Source organism: Littorina saxatilis, linkage group LG8 (assembly GCF_037325665.1).
Source record: "Littorina saxatilis isolate snail1 linkage group LG8, US_GU_Lsax_2.0, whole genome shotgun sequence".
NCBI lineage: Eukaryota > Metazoa > Mollusca > Gastropoda > Littorinimorpha > Littorinidae > Littorina > Littorina saxatilis.
In genome coordinates this window covers 6,702,063-6,722,189 of record NC_090252.1, presented here as the reverse complement: position 1 = coordinate 6,722,189, position 20,127 = coordinate 6,702,063, and the positions used below count along the sequence as shown (strand labels likewise).

Genomic DNA, 20,127 nt, shown 5'->3' with positions numbered 1-20,127 from the left:
TGTTACGCCTAAAAGAGTCAAATCAAATGAGTTATTTTCCATTGATTATCATTTACACACTAACACGTCAAATTGCAAATGACTGAACAGTACAGGGCGCTAACCATGGTTCTGTAGAAAACTGAAACAAACTGACTGGTGGGAAACTAGGGCAGTCTGTCATCACGTAGATAGGGTTCGCGCCCTACTGGTGGGGACCTCCCAGGGATGAATAAAAACGACGGTGTCTCATTCTACTTCATTGTATTTAGGTACCTAGTTAGTTCCACAAATTGTGTTGGCATGTTACCCTCTAGTGGGCCTCACACCGCGCGGGCTGCTGAAGCAGAACCACACCTTTACAGAAGACCAGGCTCATTTGTGAATCAGGTTGGTCAAGTTGAAATTGTATCGTTGACTTTGCAACATATCCTATATATTTGTGAGCTGGTACTAATGAAAACCCCCTGGCAACAGACTGGCTCATTTTCAAGTCTATGCAAACGGGGGGAAGAGCAGAAAGCAAGACACATGAGTTGAGTTTCCGAATCCTGTGATGGGGAGGGGGTGGGGGTCGAGGGTTTACTCTCAGAAATATGAATACGTCTAATTATCTCGGTTGTGTGTGCCCTACAAGTACTCACTATACAGAGACTAGACCTTTCTGTAAGTCAGTGGTCCGCCCCCCTCCCCACCCCCTCCATGTCCCCCACCCCTCAGTGTCCCCGTACCCCCACCCCTTGTAGCCCCCCCCCCCTCCTTGTGGCCCCAGTTTCCTTTCTACTTTTGTAGTTTGAAAAAGTGCGGTCATCTCGACCAGATTTTGCGCCCAAAAACAAGGCGCTAAAAATTCCCACCAATTATTCTGTTGTGTCTGTTTCTATCAGTGTGCTAGCTGGACATACTTACATTCTAAAAGATAGTGTTGGCACTGATTCTTCAAAAGTTGAATTAATCACAGAAATCAGTCATTTATCTAAATGTTCTATCAGTCCTGTACGGAGAAGGGCTTTGAAGTATTTACTTGTGGAATTTGGTTTGCTTTTTTCCAAAACGGTTGAGAGTTGCATTGTACCTAGACTGTGATTTTGTATTCCAAGAATGGAAGACATAACAAACGTACAAAAAAGAAAATATTACAAAGACTCAGAAGAAGCTGTAAAGCGAAGAAATGTTGGTCGTGTACAGAGAAAAGCAGAAGGCAAAATTCAGTTCAGTGGAGAGAAAGATGAAATTGATTTGATTCATTCACAAGTACGAAAGATTAAGACATTTTTAGGAGAAGGGAATCCAAACACTGTTACTAACAAACAACTTGTTGACACTATACTGCGTTTTTTCATCGATAAAAACATTGAACTTGATCCTCCTGCACCAACTGATGCTCCAGTTCTTGGACATTTTGCAGACACTTCTTTCTCCCTTGTCAGTGGTGTTGATTCTAGTGACGAACAGCTGTTTGTTTGTGCCCAGAGTTCCCTGGATAAGTTTTGTGAACGTGTGTATCATCATTCTGTTCAGTGTGGATGTAGTCTTGTGCGTACAAATATGAAAATGCTTGGACATGTCGGTCTTTTCACCTTTGCATGTGATAATGATCACAAAATCGACTGGCCTAGCTCGCCATACCTGGGTGTTAAATACCTTGTCAACTGCAAAATGATTCATGGGTATTTTGTTTCTGGGATAAAGCTGAACCAGTACCAGAGAATTGTTGAGGCAGCAGGCATTGGCAAACTGGGTGATGACTACGTAAGTAATGTTTTTAGCGTGTACAAGGATTGTGTCGCCAGACAGGTGTCTGACTCGACGTACGACGCCCTACTCGAGGAACTTGTTCTTTATGAGGATGGTGGCATCAGTATCCTTACGGATGCCAGACACGGAACGAGAAAAAACTCAAGATATTCTGACATTGTGTGTCTGGGCGCACAGAGCCACAAAGTGTTACACGTGTCCGTTGTGAGCAGGACCGATGAGCCGTGCGCCCAGAAACACGAACTGATTGGCACTAAGCGTGTCTACGACTATCTGGACGGGCAGGAGGATGGATCGGTCCACATACGAGTCCACTGTCACGACAGGAACGCCACCGTGAACAAGTGGGTGAGGGACAACCGGCCAGACACGACCTCAACTAATGACACTTGGCACGCTGCCAAAAACGTCGCCAAAGAGGTCCGAACAGTATGCACTGGGCCACGATACCAAGAAGGAAAAACCTGGCATCCAGAACTGAGTGACAAGGCTGCCAGCATCAAGACACACATGTACTGGAGCATGAAGAACTGTGAAGACGACCCTACCAAACTTCAAGCCATGATCATCAATATTATTCAACACTACAAAGGTAATCACCACGACTGCCACACCACGTCAAGATGCAAAACAGACCCACAGTACGAACCTTCAAAACTTCCAATCACAGACCCAAAGGCAGAACTTCTTTTACGACAAGCTTTAGAACGAACAGTCATTTTCAAGAACCCTTTAGATTACATTCACTGCATGGACACCTACTTCGTTGAATCATTCAACAACACCATGCTCCAGTACCATGACAAACGAACAGACGGCAGCCTTTCACTCGAGAGTTACACGCTGAGAACGCACATGTCAATACTAGACTGGAATGAGAACATCAACTCCAGAATAGTGACCTCTCTTCGTGAAATTCAGGATGCCAGGAATCCACGCCGTGTCAGTGCCAGGCGGAACTTAAAAAGAAAGTGTTTTGATTTCTGGACGATGCTGTGGCACGATTACGCATCAGCAATTCTTCAGCAGTAAAGGTAGGCAGTACACGCTTTCCATTCGGCTTTGACTAACACAGCATGGGATTGTTTACAGCATGCGTAGCATGCGTTCTCGCTATATTTAGTTAGGCTCCGCCCCTTTTTTGCGGTGCATCATGGGAGAGGCCGGATCGGTTGGGACGCGTTTAACGCCCAGCCGACCACGAAGGGCCATATCAGGGCGGTGCTGCTTTGACATATAACGTGCGCCACACACAAGACAGAAGTCGCAGCACAGGCTTCATGTCTCACCCATGCAGTCACATTATTCTGACACCGGACCAACCAGTCCTAGCACTAACCCCATAATGCCAGACGCCAGGCGGAGCAGCCACTAGATTGCCAATTTTAAAGTCTTAGGTATGACCCGGCCGGGGTTTGAACCCACGACCTCCCAATCACGGGGCGGACGCCTTACCACTAGGCCAACCGTGCCGGTTTTGATGGAAAGTTCAGCGTCGGCTCTGTGACGTCATTTCATTCATAGAAACCTTCCGCGGGAAGCGTGGAGGTGTAAGCCTTCCAAATATGGTAAACACACGCTAACATTTAAATCAATCAGAGCAAGCTACGCATTTTCCCCTTGGATACCTGGTAAGACGCCTCTTACGATTGGCTGAAACGCACCAGGGGAATGTGTACCATTTTAATAGTTTTATCTTTGTTTTCAGATGAAGTGGACATGATTGTCATGTTTTTTTTTAGTTCCAACATGGCACAGGGCCCCTACACTGAAAGCAGCAAGAAGGGAGCTCAGAAGAAGGAACGTGAGAAGACGAGAGTCAAGTACACAATCTTGAATCGCCTTGTCTGCCAAACTACATTCATGTTTCTTACTGGGTGAGTTATGTTCTGGTAGTGGTATATTTAGTTCAGTTGCTGCCCTACACACCACTGGGTGTAATGGTTAATGATGATGATGATGATATCTAGTTCAGGGGCGCCTGGTCGTAAGAGCCCCTATATTGTTTGTCAAGAAAGGTGTTATAATATTGAATGTTTTGAACAATATTGCAGCGTGTTCGCATCCTCATGGTTACCGTGAGACAACAAGCCAGGGTGGTCGACCCCGAGAGGTACCACAGGCTATGTCAAAACAGCATCACAGGCTATGTGAATACAGCACCACAGGCTATGTCAATAGAGCATCACAGGCTATGTCAAAACAGCACCACAGGCTATGTGAAAACAGCACCACAGGCTATGTGAAAACAGCACCACAGGCTATGTCAAAACAGCACCACAGGCTATGTCAAAACAGCACCACAGGCTATGTCAATACAGCATCACAGGCTATGTCAAAACGGCACCACAGGCTATGTCAAAACAGCACCACAGGCTATGTCAATACAGCATCACAGGCTATGTGACAATACAGCAACACAGGCTATGTCAAGACAGCACCACAAGTTATGTCAAAACGGCACCACAGGCTATGTCAATACAGCACCACAGGCTATGTCAAAACAGCACCACAGGCTATGTCAAAACAGCACCACAGGCTAAGTCCATACCGACTACTCGCTACACGATGGTGCAAACGGCATTTTGATCAGAAAAAAAGAACATTTGAATATTGCAAGTTGAAAATGTTGTGTGAGTTCAAGACACAATAGCTGTAATGTTCCTCATCGGAGAAAAATGCCGTTAATACCACAAGAATGCCGTTAATACCACAAGAAAGCTGAACGTTTTGGCTTCAAATGGAAAAAATTTTAAGAAAATTTTCATTTGATTAATATACTTACCCGAATCACATATAGCATTTGACACAGACTGAGATGCTAGGTACTGAAAACGCTTACCCGTCTAACAGTTTTAAAGGAAAGCAACCCCATCACCAAAAAGGCTAAAAATAGCCCTGGTAATGAGCCGGTACCCCTGGAGTTACCTCCCATATAGTGGATACTACGTCACTTCCGCTAACAACACATGGCAAATCATACGACTTTTCAGCGTCCCGAGAGGAGGTTGTGTCTGAATTTTGCCCTCCCGTGGTTGTCTGTTGTGAAGTTTTCACCTGCCGGCCACGTTTTACCTGTCTTTCTCCCGTGCGGGCTCCTGTTTGGTGAGCTCGTTCCTATTTGTTTGTTGTGTATGAACTTTTTCGCTGTTGTAGTTACTGATATTTTGTCCGTTTGGACTTGTTATATCAGTAGCTGTGTTTGCGTTGTCGCCATTTTTATTCTAGTTAGCGTGCATCAAAGGGTGGATGCGAATCTCAGCCCCAATGGAAGAGGGCGACCCTTGAAGCTTCCACCTCTTCAGCCAACAACCAAGTTCTTTCTTCAGCTTGGACGTCTGAAACTTGACAACAACTTGGCATGGGAATCCATCTCTACTTTTACAGGTTAGTTCATTTCCATGTCCTAAATAGCAAATACAATGGTAAGTTAATATGTATGCATCTGTTTTCTGTGTGAACTGAAACTGAATGGAAATATGTGTGTGTGTTTTTTAACTTGTCTAAACTCAACATTCCACAATTCTGTGTTCTTTTTATTCATTTATTTTTTAACTCTTTTTCAGTGCAGACACTTGGTCTACAATTTGGCGAAGGACTTCCTCATGTCAGCTCATCATCAACCGTTTGCAGAAGGAGGTTGCAGAGATCCCTCAGGAGTCCCTGCCAGAGTTTTTGTTGGCTGAGAGAGACTTCCAATACCTCAAGGGTGCCTTTTGCCAAAGGCTTGGAATCAATGTGAACATGATGCTGATTGACAGTCCCAGTTTAGAAGCAACGTTTGACAAGAACAGTTCTCGACTCAAGGCGAAAAACTTGCCGTATATTACGACGACAAGTTTTATATTGGAGAAGTGCTTGAGGTGAAGGATGAACAAACAGCTACTGTTACCTTTATGAAAGGTTTTGGGAAAAGGAATGCATTTACCTGGCCGGACAGCATTGATTTGGACACTATCAGTGCAAGATTTGTGTATGCATGGAACTTGGACATGTACACAACCAATGGTAGGATCTGGTGTGTCAAAGATTTTGACACTGTTGTCGAAGGCTATGCTGCTTTCAGGCCCTGATTTCCATGCTAGTATGTACAGTCGCGAAAAAGTCATTATTACATAATCACAGTTGCAAAAAAGTCATTATTACATAATCTCGCAAAGTTTCATGTTTAACAGCTGAGCTTAGTCACATTCAGACTTGACACAGCTCCTTAAAACCACTATGTCTAACTTCCTCTTGTCAAAAGAAACATTTTGATATGTGAATCATTGTTGTAGCACTTCTAGAAGCTTTGATGTGGATTTGTATGGACTACAGTACTTTGCGTTATACCTTTATCACTGCCCTGTCCCTGCAAATTGATGTTAATGGGGCCTTATGGTGTTGCTGTAACTATCTCAGAACTGTATGTACATCCTTGGAAAAAAAATAGTTGGTATCTATACACATACAAGAGATAAAGTAAAAGTTTATGAGTGATTTATGTATTTCAAATTTTACAGAGCGGCTAACTTGCCCTTGTTGTCAAGTTTAGTGTCGTTCAATGTGTGATTTGGTGGTAATTTTGTCAAATTAAGGCCACAGAGGATGAAAGGTGTGAGGCATTTGTAACATTATTATATTCTTTACTGGTATATAAACTATGTGGAGAATGATTTTCAGTCTAATCTAATCTGTTGATTAAGTGGGAATAGTATGAAGTTGAACGTACACGGCGTTTCCGCAGAACGTCGACATTACGCAAACTTTACTTGCACATCTCATAAACCGTTAGAGCTATCACCATGAAATTTTGCAGACTTTCTTATCTCACTATTCCCTTCAAGACATAACAAGCATTTCACCATTAATTACAACTTTAAAAAATGAGTGGTCCAACCCACTGTTAACAGTGCTAAAATGGACTCTTCAAAAGATGTTTTGGGATGAACAGGAAAAAGCCTTCAGAAGTAAGAATGGTGCCATGTGGTGGCACCCTATGATGCTACGACTGGCGATTCTTCTACATAGCAAGAGTCCTGCTGCGTATGACACGCTTAGGAAGACTGGCATCTTAAAACTGCCTGGTTCCTCTACCCTCCGCGAGTACACAACAGTGTGTGAAAGTGTACGCGGATTCAGTGAAGTGGTCATGGATGACCTGACAAAGGTTGCTGACAAATTGACTGATGAAAACAATTATGTTGTGCTGTTGCATGATGAAATGACAGTGAAAAGTGACCTTGTGTTTGATCCAAGAACTGGTAAATTGGTGCTGTTTAGGCTTGTGGTCTCAAGGTCATCGCAAGCACAAGTGACAAAGCATCGCCTAACCAGCGCCTGTATCAGCTACACCAAGTGCCTGGCGAAGAGGGTGTTTGCTTTAAAGCGCTCAACTTGTTTGCCCCTGACCGCCATGTTTTTTTTCTTTCGGATCCGCCACATCTCATCAAGACAGTTCGGAACAATCTAGAAGCCAGTGGTGGCCGAACACGTCTGTTATGGAACCAAGGCTGCTACCTGCTGTGGCAACTTGTCAGAGATCTCTACAATGCAGATGTACAGCGCCAGCTCCGCCGCACCAAATTGCGACACGATCACATCTTTTTGACTCCACATTCAAAGATGAATGTACGTTTGGCAGCCCAGGTGCTGAGTCAAAGTGTAGGTAAAGTCATGTAAGAGTACGGGCAAGATGAGAGCAGGGAGACGGCACAACTGATTTTGCACATGGATCGGTTCTTCCACTGTCTAAATTCAAGACATCTCTTTGAAGCAGATCGCACAAGAAAGCCAGATCTCCTGCCATACCGTAACATAAACGATCCACGCTTTGATTTTCTTCAGACAACATTCTTGGGTTACCTTGCAGATTGGAAGGCAAGTGTTGAGGGTAGGCAGGATGGCAACATCACCTACACAAAAGCAGACCGCCAGAAAATGTTTCCGAGTCACCAAACATTCAAGGGCCTCGTAATGACTGTGCATGGCTTTGTTGGGGCTGCACATTATCTCCTGGGCCATGGAGTCAAGTTCATCCTTGCCAACAAGTTCTGTCAAGACCCTCTTGAGGAACACTTTGGCCGTCACAGAGCCATGGGAAGAACGGCTGACAACCCAACCCTGCTCCAGTTTGGTCACCAGGAAAACAGCTTACGCATGCAGCGCCAGTTGGCATTGATAGTCACACCTAGAGGCAATGTTCATGGAGCCCCTGCTCAGCGACCAGTTGTTCAAATCAGCACCAGCCCATTAAAGAAGAAACAAAAACAGAACTAGTATTGGGCCTAATGACTGCCTGTTCAACAAAGTTAAACTGCTACACTTGTGCTTGTTTATATGAACCCTCAAGGCTTAATGTTTGGCATTCTTTCTTCATTTGGTGTTTAACGTCGTTTTCAACCGTTCAAGGTTATATCGCGACGGGGAAAGGGGGGAGGGAGATGGGATAGAGCCACTTGTTAATTGTTTCTTGTTCACAAAAGCACTAATGAAAAAATTGCTCCAGGGGCTTGCAACGTAGTACAATATATGACCTTACTGGGAGAATGCAAGTTTCCAGTACAAAGGACTAACATTTCTTACATATTGCTTGACTAAAATCTTTACAAACATTGACTATATTCTATAGGTCCAATTCATTCTTCTTACTCGGCGTGACGTATTCAAATGGATCGGCTAGCTTTAGCCCTAAGGGGCACAACTCCGCTCATACTCTCTTCGCGCCGCCATATTGGATGCCGTCTTTGTTAGTTTTCTTCATTGCACTCTTGTTCTTTTTGCGTATTTCATTCTGTATGCAGACAAAATGAAGAAAACAACCGTCAAGGCTCAAAAGCTGGAAGTTGGGAAGTACATTGACAGTCTTGTGCCGATTGTAAGAGCCCGATATGTTGAGAAACTGAAAGATATCGACGGCATAGACCCGTACGACTCATCGACAATGTTTGACTCGGTTCATGAGACCAACGTCGATGTGGACGTTGGTTATGAAGAAATCGTGGATTATTTCATACTCAGAACGAGTGCGTTCACAAAGGATCAGCTGAAGTCTGTGAAAGCATTGGGGGCGCATAATCAACTGACATCAGGATGGGTGAGAGATGTGAGGCGACTGAGATCAACATCTACAGCCAACTCGTCAAAAGTGTGCTTCACAGGGAAGGTGTGTACTAATTTGTGATCGTTTGGATACACGTCTGTGTTTTAGGGATCCTAAAGTGTGCCTGCTCACTGCAGTTTTTGGCCACACAACGTGTCATTTTCACTTTTGTCGAGTCGCCACCCAACGCTCAAGCACTGTCAGAGATCGTGCAAGGCATCCAACATGGCGGCGGATGACCAATTCCAGAGAGTTACGACCCGTGATTCTCATACCGCGCGCGCCGAGTAGAAATGCTGTTGATAACTTGAGTTTCTGCAATGGGCCTATACAAGAAACACTTAACAAGGGTAAAAGGAGAAACAGAATCCGTTAGTCGCCTCTTACGACATGCTGGAGAGCATCGGGTAAATTCTTCCCCCTAACCCGCGGGGGGTGCTTATTGTTTGGCATGATTTCTTCATTTCAAAGGTAGTATTCTCTGCACGGACGAAAAACAACCAAAAGAAACAAAACAAGAAAACCTAACTCAGTAAGTTGAGTAACTGTTCAAAAATATGACTGGATTAGATGGATATGTTTATACTACATACTTTTCGGATGGAATGAAAAACTAAACCTTCTTTTGCTTTGTATCATTTTGTTTGAAAAAGTAGGACAGTGGAATCGTTTTTAGAAGATTATGATTTCATTACGATGTTATTTCATTTCATTAACTCTGTCTTTGTTCAGGGGTGTCGTTTGGGTCGGCCCTTCGCCGATTTTTTTTTACTCTGGCCGAAACTTTCATGTCCCTATCGGCCAAATGTCCGAAGAGTATTCGCCTAAATCAGCCAAAGTTTGTCCAGTTTTTTTGTTTTGGTCAGGCTTTGATTGCTAAAACTGCTGCCGATGTACTTAGTCAACTGACAGACGTTTATTTCCTTCGCGAATACCAAAAACGAAACATCAATGTTTTGAACAGAAGCCAGTGCCAAAAAATATAGATGCCAGAGTGGTTTCCCTTTGCGTTCGCCGGTTCGCGATAAGTGTATCAATCAGTCGGTGCTTTCGATTTGGATTTGAACATCATGTCGCAACCAGAAAAGAAAAAAAACTAAATTGGCCAAGGTTTGCTACCCTTCGCCAAGGTAAGTGATTCCGGACAAAATGACAGGAACACCGCGAATGTGGACAGTGTCAGTGTGAGACTGTGAGTGGTAGTAGTGTTGTCGAGTCGATCGAAGCAGACGACATAGCAGACGATAGTCACCGCGAATCGAAATCTGCTGAGCCAGAGAATGAAAAGCGTCCTCTAAATCATGGTTTCCAAACAAAATGGCTCACCCTGCACGGGTTTTTAGTGGTGTTTTACCAGTCATGTTTCCCAAGGTTTGTCAAGACTAGCACAAGATTGGAAGAGTTTTACTTTCAAGAAATTAAAATTAAAGTTAAAGGTTTGAAAAAGTTTCAGTGAACTGGTGTCTGATTTAGTTAAATCAGAAAAGCTGATTGTTTCAGTTGCAGTAAGCAACATATAATCCAGGGGCGGATTAGGGGGGTTGTTACAGGGGTTCCGGACATCCCCCCCCCCCCCCAAAAAAAAAAAATATGTCTGAATGTTTTAATTTGTTTCTGTCTGTAAAGCCGGTGGAAGAGTTAATTGTTTAATTGTCACAGTATGCGACATGTCTTCCTTCTAACCATACTATATGACGTCGGCTGCTGACACCAGTTGATCATGTTTAAAATCAAGGATAAGCCACAAATTGTTTATAAAATAGCTAAAATTCTTCTGCTTCAGGGGGGGCTTTGCCCGCCAGACCCCCAACGGGACCCTGGACCCCAGGTTGTACCCCCCCCCCCCCTCCTGTAATATGTGTTCCTAAGATAATGATTGTATGTATTGGTGTTCCCCTCTTGAGTCTTGTGTACACATCTCAATTCCTGACTGAAATTGATATTGTGTCACAAAATATGTGGCAGCCACAATAACCTGGCTGTGTGTTTTTTTAATAGTCAAAAGGAAGCAATAGCTTACCAATTCTGTATTCTGTGCAGAAAAGCATTTACTTACTTCCCTTGACCTTTCTGGTAAACTTGTTTACGTCAATACTTTATTTGCTATTAGGATATTTGCAGCCAAAATCTATTATAAATATTAGTAGCAACTGGAAGCTATATTTTAAGAGTATTTTAGGCTGACTTGTCTTAATAGTTCTTGTATTTTCCGAGCCCAGTTCTTGCTGTCGCGGCCATTTTGAAAAAGTTCGAACCTTGCCGTCGCCGCCATCTTGCAGAAGTTAGAAAGACTAAAGTGCTTGTTTGTTTTAGGGGAACAATTGTCTGCATACCAAGGCAATCCGTCTGTGTCACACCCTGACACACCTATTCCGCCGGTGTCACACACTTATATATTTAGTCGTTCTTACCAGTTTTTCTGATTGCCATTGTGACCTTTCTGAGCATTTGTTTTATTTTTTGCTGAGATACGCTTGTATCATCCTTGTTTAAATAAATTGAGAAGTTCATTTTTGAGTGTTAAAGTCGTTCACTTTTGTTTTGAGTGTATTACAGTGGAACCCCTCACTAGGACCCCCCTCTCTCACGACTACCCTGCCACAACAACCCTTTTTTTTGTAACCGATGTGTTTCCTTATACAGTTGTCACCAGTGTAGCGACCACCCCGCTCTAACGTCTAAGGACCGACCTAACAGCTTGTGTAACGACTTTGTCAGACAAAGCCAAGACTCTCAGTCAGCTTAACGCATCACTGACAAACCGGTTATAGTTATAACCGTCTCGCGTAAGCAAAGGCACTAAACCGCTGAGAGGTGTGATGGTTGGGTGGGCTGAGTAAACATCACAAACCAATCATCGAGAAAACAAACTCACGTGACCAACATACACCGTTCAACTCAGTCAGAATAGACAGTCCTTGGACAGAAGAGCAGTGGAGATCGACATGGCGTCTACAAATAAAATAAAATATTTCACTCTCGAAAATCGAGTGAATGTTGTGAACAGACACAAAAAGGGAGAAACTGCCATCGCGATTGCAAAAAGTCTTGATGTTGGAAAATCGCAAATTCAAAGAATTATCCAAGACTAAGAAAACATTCTGAAAAGGTGGGAAAGTGGTGACAATGCCGATCGAATGCGATCAAAGCGGCAGAAGACAACATACTCTGACGTAAATGAAAAGGTTTGGGATTGGTTCCTGGCTGCCAGAAAAAAGAATTTTCCGATCTGCGTCTGCGGCGAGATCAAAGGCAGGTCCATTGTGATAGCTGGGTGGCCTTGTTTATAGACACTGACCTTCTTCCCTGGGGTCATTGACCCAGTTTTAGCTATGAGGAAACACTTCCTGCACCCGGGTCAGTAACCGATTTTAACCTATGGGGCGGTCTCTTTGATGTCTTGAGAGGAAACTTGGCCAGGGTAGTACATGCACCAGAACTGGTGGACACCAAGGACAATGTCAAACATGAAATCGAAGCAGTTTGCTTGAGGAAACGGTCGTCAGCAACTCAAACTTCTCCGTTTTCTTTTTTTTAAGAAAATCTGACTTTCTTTGTGGCCCCCTGACCCCGCCCCTCCCTCTGTAAGGACCCCCCTCCATAAGGACCGATTTTTGTCAACATTTTCAAGGTCGCTAGAGAGGGGTTCCACTGTATTTCATTTTCAATCTTTCTTACCCACCCCCAAAGAACCTCCATTCAATCGAATAGTTGCTCATAACTAAGCGAAGGAGGAGCTCTTTACATTTTGGCACCTCCGACGGGACTAAGGATTCTTTCTTTCTTTATTTGGTGTTTAACGTCGTTTTCAACCACGAAGGTTATATCGCGACGGGGAATGGGGGGAAGATGGGATAGAGCCACTTGTTAATTGTTTCTTGTTCACAAAAGCACTAATCAAAGGGACTAAGGATAAAAAATTCTGTTTATATTTTTTTTGAACGCATTGTTATAACTTAAAAAAAAATAAAAAATTTGAGCTCAGAAAGATTTTTGTTTTTTTATCAGTTTTATATAAATTTCAATGGCGTCAGAGGCTGGTAGGGATAAGAGTGGCGGTGGCGGCAAGGACAAAAATGAAGAGTGACAGAGGCCACTCGAGGAGCAGGTAGCTGACCTGCAACGGCTGCTTACCTAACACCAGGCCGCCAGTGAAATTTTTGCAAGGGGAGTATGTAGACCTCCTCATTTCATGAGTTGTCTTATTAAATTATGGATTAAGACTTTAAATGTGTCCTCTACTGCTTTATCTTATGTTGCACATTGCACTGAGCTCGTACATGCGACTTGGCGATTACTTCTCTTGTTTTCGCCGTATGGGCAGTACCTCTGAGCGATCGTGGATCTAATTCCTTTCACACATGGAGTCAACTCCTTTCACACGTTTTCGTATTTGCGTCGTCCTCATTTCATGAGTTGTCTTATTAAATTATGGATTAAGGGCAGACACCACAGTGAAAAAAGTGATGTTTTTGTTCCTTGGTCATTTTTGTTTTCTTTCTGATTTTGGATATTGAACCTCTTCTTGACACTCTGATGCATGTATCTTACATACAAAATGTCAATAAACTGTCTAAACGGCTGAATAAACAATGTATGTGTCTGCATATCTGGAAAATAAAATCACAAAACAACAAAAAGTTGTGTCTCTTTTAGGGTTGACAACGCTCTTTGGGCACCATGAACAACGGTCATGATTGCATGCCTGGAAATAGTTGTCTTTCTTTGTATGCAAATTAGCTGTGACGCGACCAGCGGGAATTTCCGTTGACAGTTTTCTTGCAGTTTGCGAATGGAACGCGAGACATTCCTACGGACCGAAGTAAAACGATGATTAGCTCGGAACAGTTCGGATAAACAAATTTTACTATCGACCAATCGTTTTGCAGATATATAACTTCGTTCATTGCCGGCAAGGTTGGCCAAACTCGGCCTTCCCAGAATCCAATGTTACTGCCGTCTGCTGAGAATCTTCAACAACAGCGCGAAATATTCACAACTGCACGTCTCGTTCATTATCTTTCTGGAAACTTCGGTTTTCCATCAGCTTTGCCCCATTTTAAACACTAGAGATGCCGAAAAAAAGCACATCGGGTTCAATTGGGAATGCTCGCGTTGAAAAGGCCGAAAAAAAAGTGTGACTCGACGGAGCAGTTTGTTCGTCTGCTACGACTACAAGTGCGATCGAAGAAGAAGTTGAAAGACATGGCCCACTTCAAGTTTCTTCCTCCAGAAGGAAAATTGATGAGGCCAATGTTAATATCCCTGTACAAGATGGGATGGAGCAGGACTACACCATGGTCAGTGTTCACCAGCTGACAAGGCTGGTGTGTGAAGCTCTGTGTCCCGAGTGCCTGGAACCAGGACTTGACGTCAGTGTGGTGGAAAGAAACGCTGACGGGGACAAGGAAAACAAGGGCTTTGCGAGCAAGCTCTGAAGCTACGGTGCTCCGGCTGTGGCTATGAGAAGACGGGAATGTCTTCTCCAAGAGAAAACAATGCTGAGCAAAAAAACAAGCCCTTTGACGTCAACACCCGAATGGCACTGTTCAGCCACGAAATCGGAGCCAGCCATGCATCACTCCCGAAGTTTGGAGCTGTTATGGGGATACCAACCCCAGTTTTGCGGAGCTTCCAAGCGGCCGATAAGCGCGTAACTGGTATGTATTTTTTTCATCTTTTGACAACTTTGTACATGATTGTTGTTGTTCTTGTTTTCATCTTTTGACAACTTTGTACATGATTGTTGTTGTTATTCTTTTCATCTTTTGAAAACTTTGTACATCATGTTGTGGTTGTTGTTGTTTCTGCTGTGTGTGTGTGTGTGTTTCTTTTTTTATTTGGTGTTTAACGTCGTTTTCAACCACGAAGGTTATATCGCGACGAGTGTGTGTGTGTGTGTCACGAATAACAAAAGCAACAGTAATATGTTGCAAGGAAACTGAATAACATATATGTTCCTGCCCCCGTACTAGTGGCAGAAAGGAGGTTCTAATGTGTTGCCTGCAGTCTGTTGCAGACGAATTTAGTTTTCCCTATAGCTCAAGGGTAGTTAGTTTTCACTATAGCTCAAGGGTAGTGACTTTTCAGTGGTGCAAGGGAGCTAATTTATCAGTGACAATGTACTTTCGTTTTTGTGGCGCAGTGCTTTGTGGGTTGATACACGAAAATGAATTATTGAAGTCGGGGTGATCTCCCATAGCTCTTTTGTCAGTTTGTTTTGAGGTTCAACAGCCAAGAATCATCTGTTTTTGGCTCCTTCAGTTTTTTCATATTTTTCTGCAAAGATATTAGCTAACCTAAAAGTTTATGTGTCCGAGTTCTGCAAGAACCTTTTTTCTATGCATCTAGCTAATCCAGGAGTAGTTTTTTGCTTCAAGTGTCGTCTTTTTCTGTATGTTGCTGTTATTCCCTTACGTGTGTTTTGAGCGGCCAAATTTGGTAACTATGAAAATACATGGTTTTTTTTGGTATTTTACTACATTCTGCTTGTGAAGCGAGTTCAGTCTAACCAGTTTGTTAATATTCAAATTTGTTTTCAATTCTTTTTGAGGTGGTTTTTCCTTCTGGTCAATGTTTTCCAGGCAGAAAGAACTCGCATACAACCAGGATCTAGTCTTGCATTTTGAAATTAGTTGCTGTAACTTTCCAGGCAGAAAGAATTCGCGTACAACCAGGATCTAGTCTTGCTACAGTATCTATTATCGCGTTATCATTATTGTTTGTCCTTTTTGGTTTCATTATTTGGTTTCTTGCTTTTTGAGGTTTGTGCTAGTGAAGTTGACTTTGCCGAGATTTTGTATCTTTTGAATTTAAATATTTTCTTGGGTATTCTTGAATCAAAGGGACAGAACAGGACATAGAGCATACGATATATTCTAAAATTATAAAACGTTTTTCAGCTGGATTTATTCCTCCATTAACAAGTTTTGCCAGTTTTCAAGAATACTTTCAGTAAATGTAAGAGACTGAAACTTGTCCAGAAAACGGTCATGCTTCTTTGTGCTTTTCTGCATTCTGATTTGATAACTGATCAATAGTTTGCTTCTGTTTTCAAATTGAAGTCTCAGAATGCACAGCTTTGATGCGTACAACTTTGTCCTGTCCCTTTGATGGTTTCAAATTGAATTTCTAGCCATATAGCCTAAGGTTTGTTCTTTTTCTGTTTTGCATTTACAGTAGTCACGAGTTTTAGCTTGAGAAAATCGACGTCAAGAAATGAGTTTTAGCTTGAGAAAATCGACGTCAAGAAATGAGTTTTAGCTTGAGAAAATCGACGTCAAGAAATGAGTTTTAGCTTGAGAAAATCGACGTCAAGAAATGAGTTTTAGCTTGAGAAAATCGACGTCAAGAAATGAGTTTTAGCTTGAGAAAATCGACGTCAAGAAATGAGTCTTAGCTTGAGAAAATCGACGTCAAGAAATCCACAATAGTCAGAAATTTGATGTAACATCTGTATCCGCACATACTAAGAGCATCAGGTGCACCCATCATCAACGTCCATGTGAAGGCACCCACTCAATCTCCTCGTTTGGGAATTTTTACGGGGACTAAACCAGGCGGAGGCGCGGAAGTCAACTTCAACGACTGGAAGGAACGGGTTGAACAATTCCTTGAGGAGGAGAAAGAAGAAGGAACAAGACTGTCCAGAGTCCGTGCCAGCCTTAGAGGACTGGCGAAAGTGCAAACCAAACAATGCACTACAGGCGGAGATATTCTCTCCACTCTTCAGTCTATCTATGGGGCTACAAAGACAGTGGAGGATTTATACCTTGAGTTTGTTCAGATGTCGGCAACCAAGTCGGAAACACCAGCAGATTTCCTTACAAGACTATGGGCCAAATTCAGCGAAGTAAACAGGGATAACCAGTATACCAGAGATGAAACACAACGGAAGGTGTACCATTTGTTCATGACACAGCTTAATCAGCGTCAGCCTATGTTGGCTCTTGAACTGAGAAATCTCCATGGCCTACCGGGTGTTGCCAGTCCAGACCTTGCCCATGTGCTTCGGCGTGTAAGAGAGTTAGAAGCACCAGGAGTGGCAGTGAAGGCTACCACGGCAGCAGTGGGTGTCGCTAGTCCTCAACCAGAGATTGACTACGAGAAATTATCTACCATGGTGGCTCAGAAACTGCAAGCGTCTTCGCTGGTGTCGGACATCAGACAACCGCATCCACAGAGAGACTCTCCAAATCCACAAATGAGGGGGGCGTGCTACGTGTGCAAGGAATTTGGACACTACGCACGACAGTGTCCAAACAGACGTCGTGACAACAGAAGTGAGCAGTTAAACTACCCACAGTCAGGGACGAGAGGCAGCCGCTGACTGATGAGAATGTTCATCGCCTGGAAGAAGCCGCCAACATCTTGGAGTCGGGAGAACTGTACAAACACTCTGTTCGACTTGCTGCATCATTGATGGTGACAGTGCAGCCAGGGAATACCATGGAGCTGCGGGGTTCGCTGAGTGCAGCAGACCATAGCAAGGTGGACATCTTTGCTAGAACAGAGGAGCAGTTACCGAGTGGACTTAAAATCGTCAGTGCTGAAGTACGGAGTGATGAACAGTCGGTGCGCATTGTATTGCATAACTTGTCCAGACGGGATGTGACAATTGATTCCACAGTTGTGCTTGCTGAGTTGCATTCATCTAACGATGCCACAGACATTGAGTCCTTAGTTGGACCTAGTTTTGAAACTTCATGTGTCCTGAAAGACTCTGTAAGAGCAAAATGTCTGATTGATAGCGGAAGTCAAGTGTCCATATTGAGCGAGACATTGTTCCGAGAACACTTTGATCAAGATGATTTGAGACCACTTGAAGGACTTAAAGTGACGGGGGCTGGGGGACACAACATTCCTTATCTGGGGTATGTCAGGACAACTGTAGCATTTTTGTCAAGGGTTGTGGGGGTTGATGACTGTGTTGCTACCATGTTCTTAGTATGTGCAGATACAGATTACTCTATGAGAGTTCCTGTGATCATCGGTACAAACACTTTAAAATTGCTATCTAACCATTGTGAGCAGGTGGCAGGCAGGGCCTTTGTACATACACATACTCTGGCAGAAGAGGTCCGTTTCATGTACAAAGATTTGAGGAGGGATGACACAGGCCGTCTTGGGTCTGCAAAATTGTTAGGCCCTGGGGTTGTTGTGCCAGCTGGAGAAAGTGTGGAAGTGTCGTGTATTTCCCGCATTGGTACACTGGGTACACGCGATTCAGTTCTTGTCCAAGAGCCGACAGTAAAACCTCTACCAGAGGGAGTCAAAGTTGTTGCGTGCAGAGTGCCTGCTAGCTGCCTGCCTAGATTCAAAGTCATTTTGTGTAATGATTCTGATCATGACATTGTATTGAAGAAGCACCAAGTTGTTGCTGATGTGTATGTTTTCAGCAGCACATATGATTGGAAGCATGTGTACGACACTTTGATACAGCCTGATGATGATGATGTAGCCACAGATGAACAAAGAAATGTCCATGACAGTGTGCATGCATGCATGATCTGTTGATGTTGATGTGGATGCAGGGAAAATTCAAACTGCGAAGACAGTGGCTACTGTGTTATGGCAGAAATGGTTTTCAGTGTATGGATTTTGTGCCAGGATATTGTCTGATCAAGGCAGAGATTTTGAATCTCAGCTAATCAAAGAGTTGTGTCAGTTAGCAGGCATACAGAAGTGTCGTACAACTCCGTACCATCCTAGTGGAAACCCGGTTGAGCGGTATAACAGGAGTTTGCTCAACATGATCAGAAGTCTAGAAGATGATAAGAAATCGGACTGGAGAAAGAGTTTGCCAGCTATAGTACATGCTTATAACTGCTGTAATCATCAAAGCACAGGGTTTTGTCCCTACTTTCTCTTTTTCGGAAGGCATCCTAGGCTACCAATAGACAGGCATGGGAATTGAAAATTGTAAAAAAGGCAGAAAATTCATAACTGAAGACGCGAAGCGTCAAGTCGACGGCGCGAAGCGCCTAGCCTTACTAGGGGGGTCCGGGGGCATGCTCCCCCGGAAAAAAATTTTCTCCAAAGAACCCAGATGGTGCAATCTGGTGTCATCTGAGCTCCAAGTTTGCCATTAAATTCTGTTTTTAGAATCAGAGTTTTTAGTACAAAAATGTACCAATTTTTGCTTTTTTGAAGAACAAAAATATATACATGTATTATATGGTTTAAATTTGTAAAAAAAAATTGATCTGTTGAGACAAACAGGAAAATGTAACTTGTAACACAATCTGTGCAAGCTGGTTTACTTAACATAAAAGTTCAATAACTGAGGCGGGCGGTAGCAGTGCGTGAACAAAGTACGGAAAGTTTTCGCGGGCTTTTGCGCAAAGGCCAAAGTAACCGGTTCCTATTTTTGTGTGCCTCCCCCCTTTATTTCTTCGGCGGACACTTTTGCATTTTCGGCGGAACAAAAACAAAATTCGGCGGAAATCCGCCGTTCGGCGGACAATTCCCATGCCTGAATAGACTTGGCGTTTGGTGTTGATCTAAACCAGTCAAAGAAGACAAAATCTACCAGTCAGTATGTGAGGGACCTGAAAAGTAGACTGTCGGGGGCATATCAGAAAGCTGCTGAACAAATGAAAAAGTCTAGAATGCGGAACAAGGTCAGATATGATTCCTCAGCTCATGCTGCAGAGTTAGAAAGTGGAGATAGGGTTCTTGTTCGCAGATTAGAGCCTAGACTAGACAGCAAAGTCACTGACAAGTGGGAAAAAGATGTGTATGTGGTGATATCCAAAGCTGAAGGATTGCCAGTGTATACGGTACAGGAGGAAAGAGGTTCTGGACCCAAGAGAACTTTACATCGGAATTATCTGTTACCTATTGGGGTTTTGGATGAGAACTGTTCAGAAAAGCTGACTAGCCATAGAGAACCAGTACAAAAACAAGATAAAACTGAGACGAAGTCCAAGGAAAAAGGAGCAGAGTTTTGTGAGGAAACTATAGATCAGGAGTTTGACATTGAGATTACTACTGAACCAAAAAAGTTGAGGGTTGAAGCTCCTGTGCTTGTACCGCAGAAGGTGGGGACAGTAGACGAGAAACAAGAATTAGAGGATGTTACTGATGTGCAGACTGTAGAGTCTGGGGAGGTCAGTGGAGAGGTTCCAGATGATGGAAACTCTAGTTGTAGCACTAGCAGTGGAGATTCTGAGTTGGTTGATCAGAATGATGAGGCTAGTGGTGAGTCTGCAGATGAAAATCCTGAACATCAAACTGAGAAAAAAGAGCTCAGGAGGTCTACAAGACCGAGAAAACCAGTTGAAAAACTGAATCTGATGCACAGTGTG

General features: G+C 43.4%; 2 protein-coding genes and 1 long non-coding RNA gene across 3 annotated transcripts in view; 2 read left to right on the top strand and 1 right to left on the bottom strand.

Annotated features, from left to right (window-relative positions):
* Positions 1-20,127, bottom strand: part of LOC138972661 (uncharacterized) — a 392,401-nt gene that overhangs the window by 121,488 nt on the left and 250,786 nt on the right. The gene's annotated exons all lie outside the window — the stretch shown is intronic.
* Positions 750-3,089, top strand: LOC138972648 (uncharacterized). Its single transcript, XM_070345300.1, has one exon. The coding sequence runs from the start codon at positions 1,081-1,083 to the stop codon at positions 2,767-2,769; it is 1,689 nt and encodes a 562-aa protein (XP_070201401.1). The 5' UTR covers positions 750-1,080; the 3' UTR covers positions 2,770-3,089.
* LOC138972654 (uncharacterized) lies at positions 6,861-8,095 on the top strand. Its single transcript, XM_070345311.1, has one exon. The coding sequence runs from the start codon at positions 7,447-7,449 to the stop codon at positions 7,993-7,995; it is 549 nt and encodes a 182-aa protein (XP_070201412.1). The 5' UTR covers positions 6,861-7,446; the 3' UTR covers positions 7,996-8,095.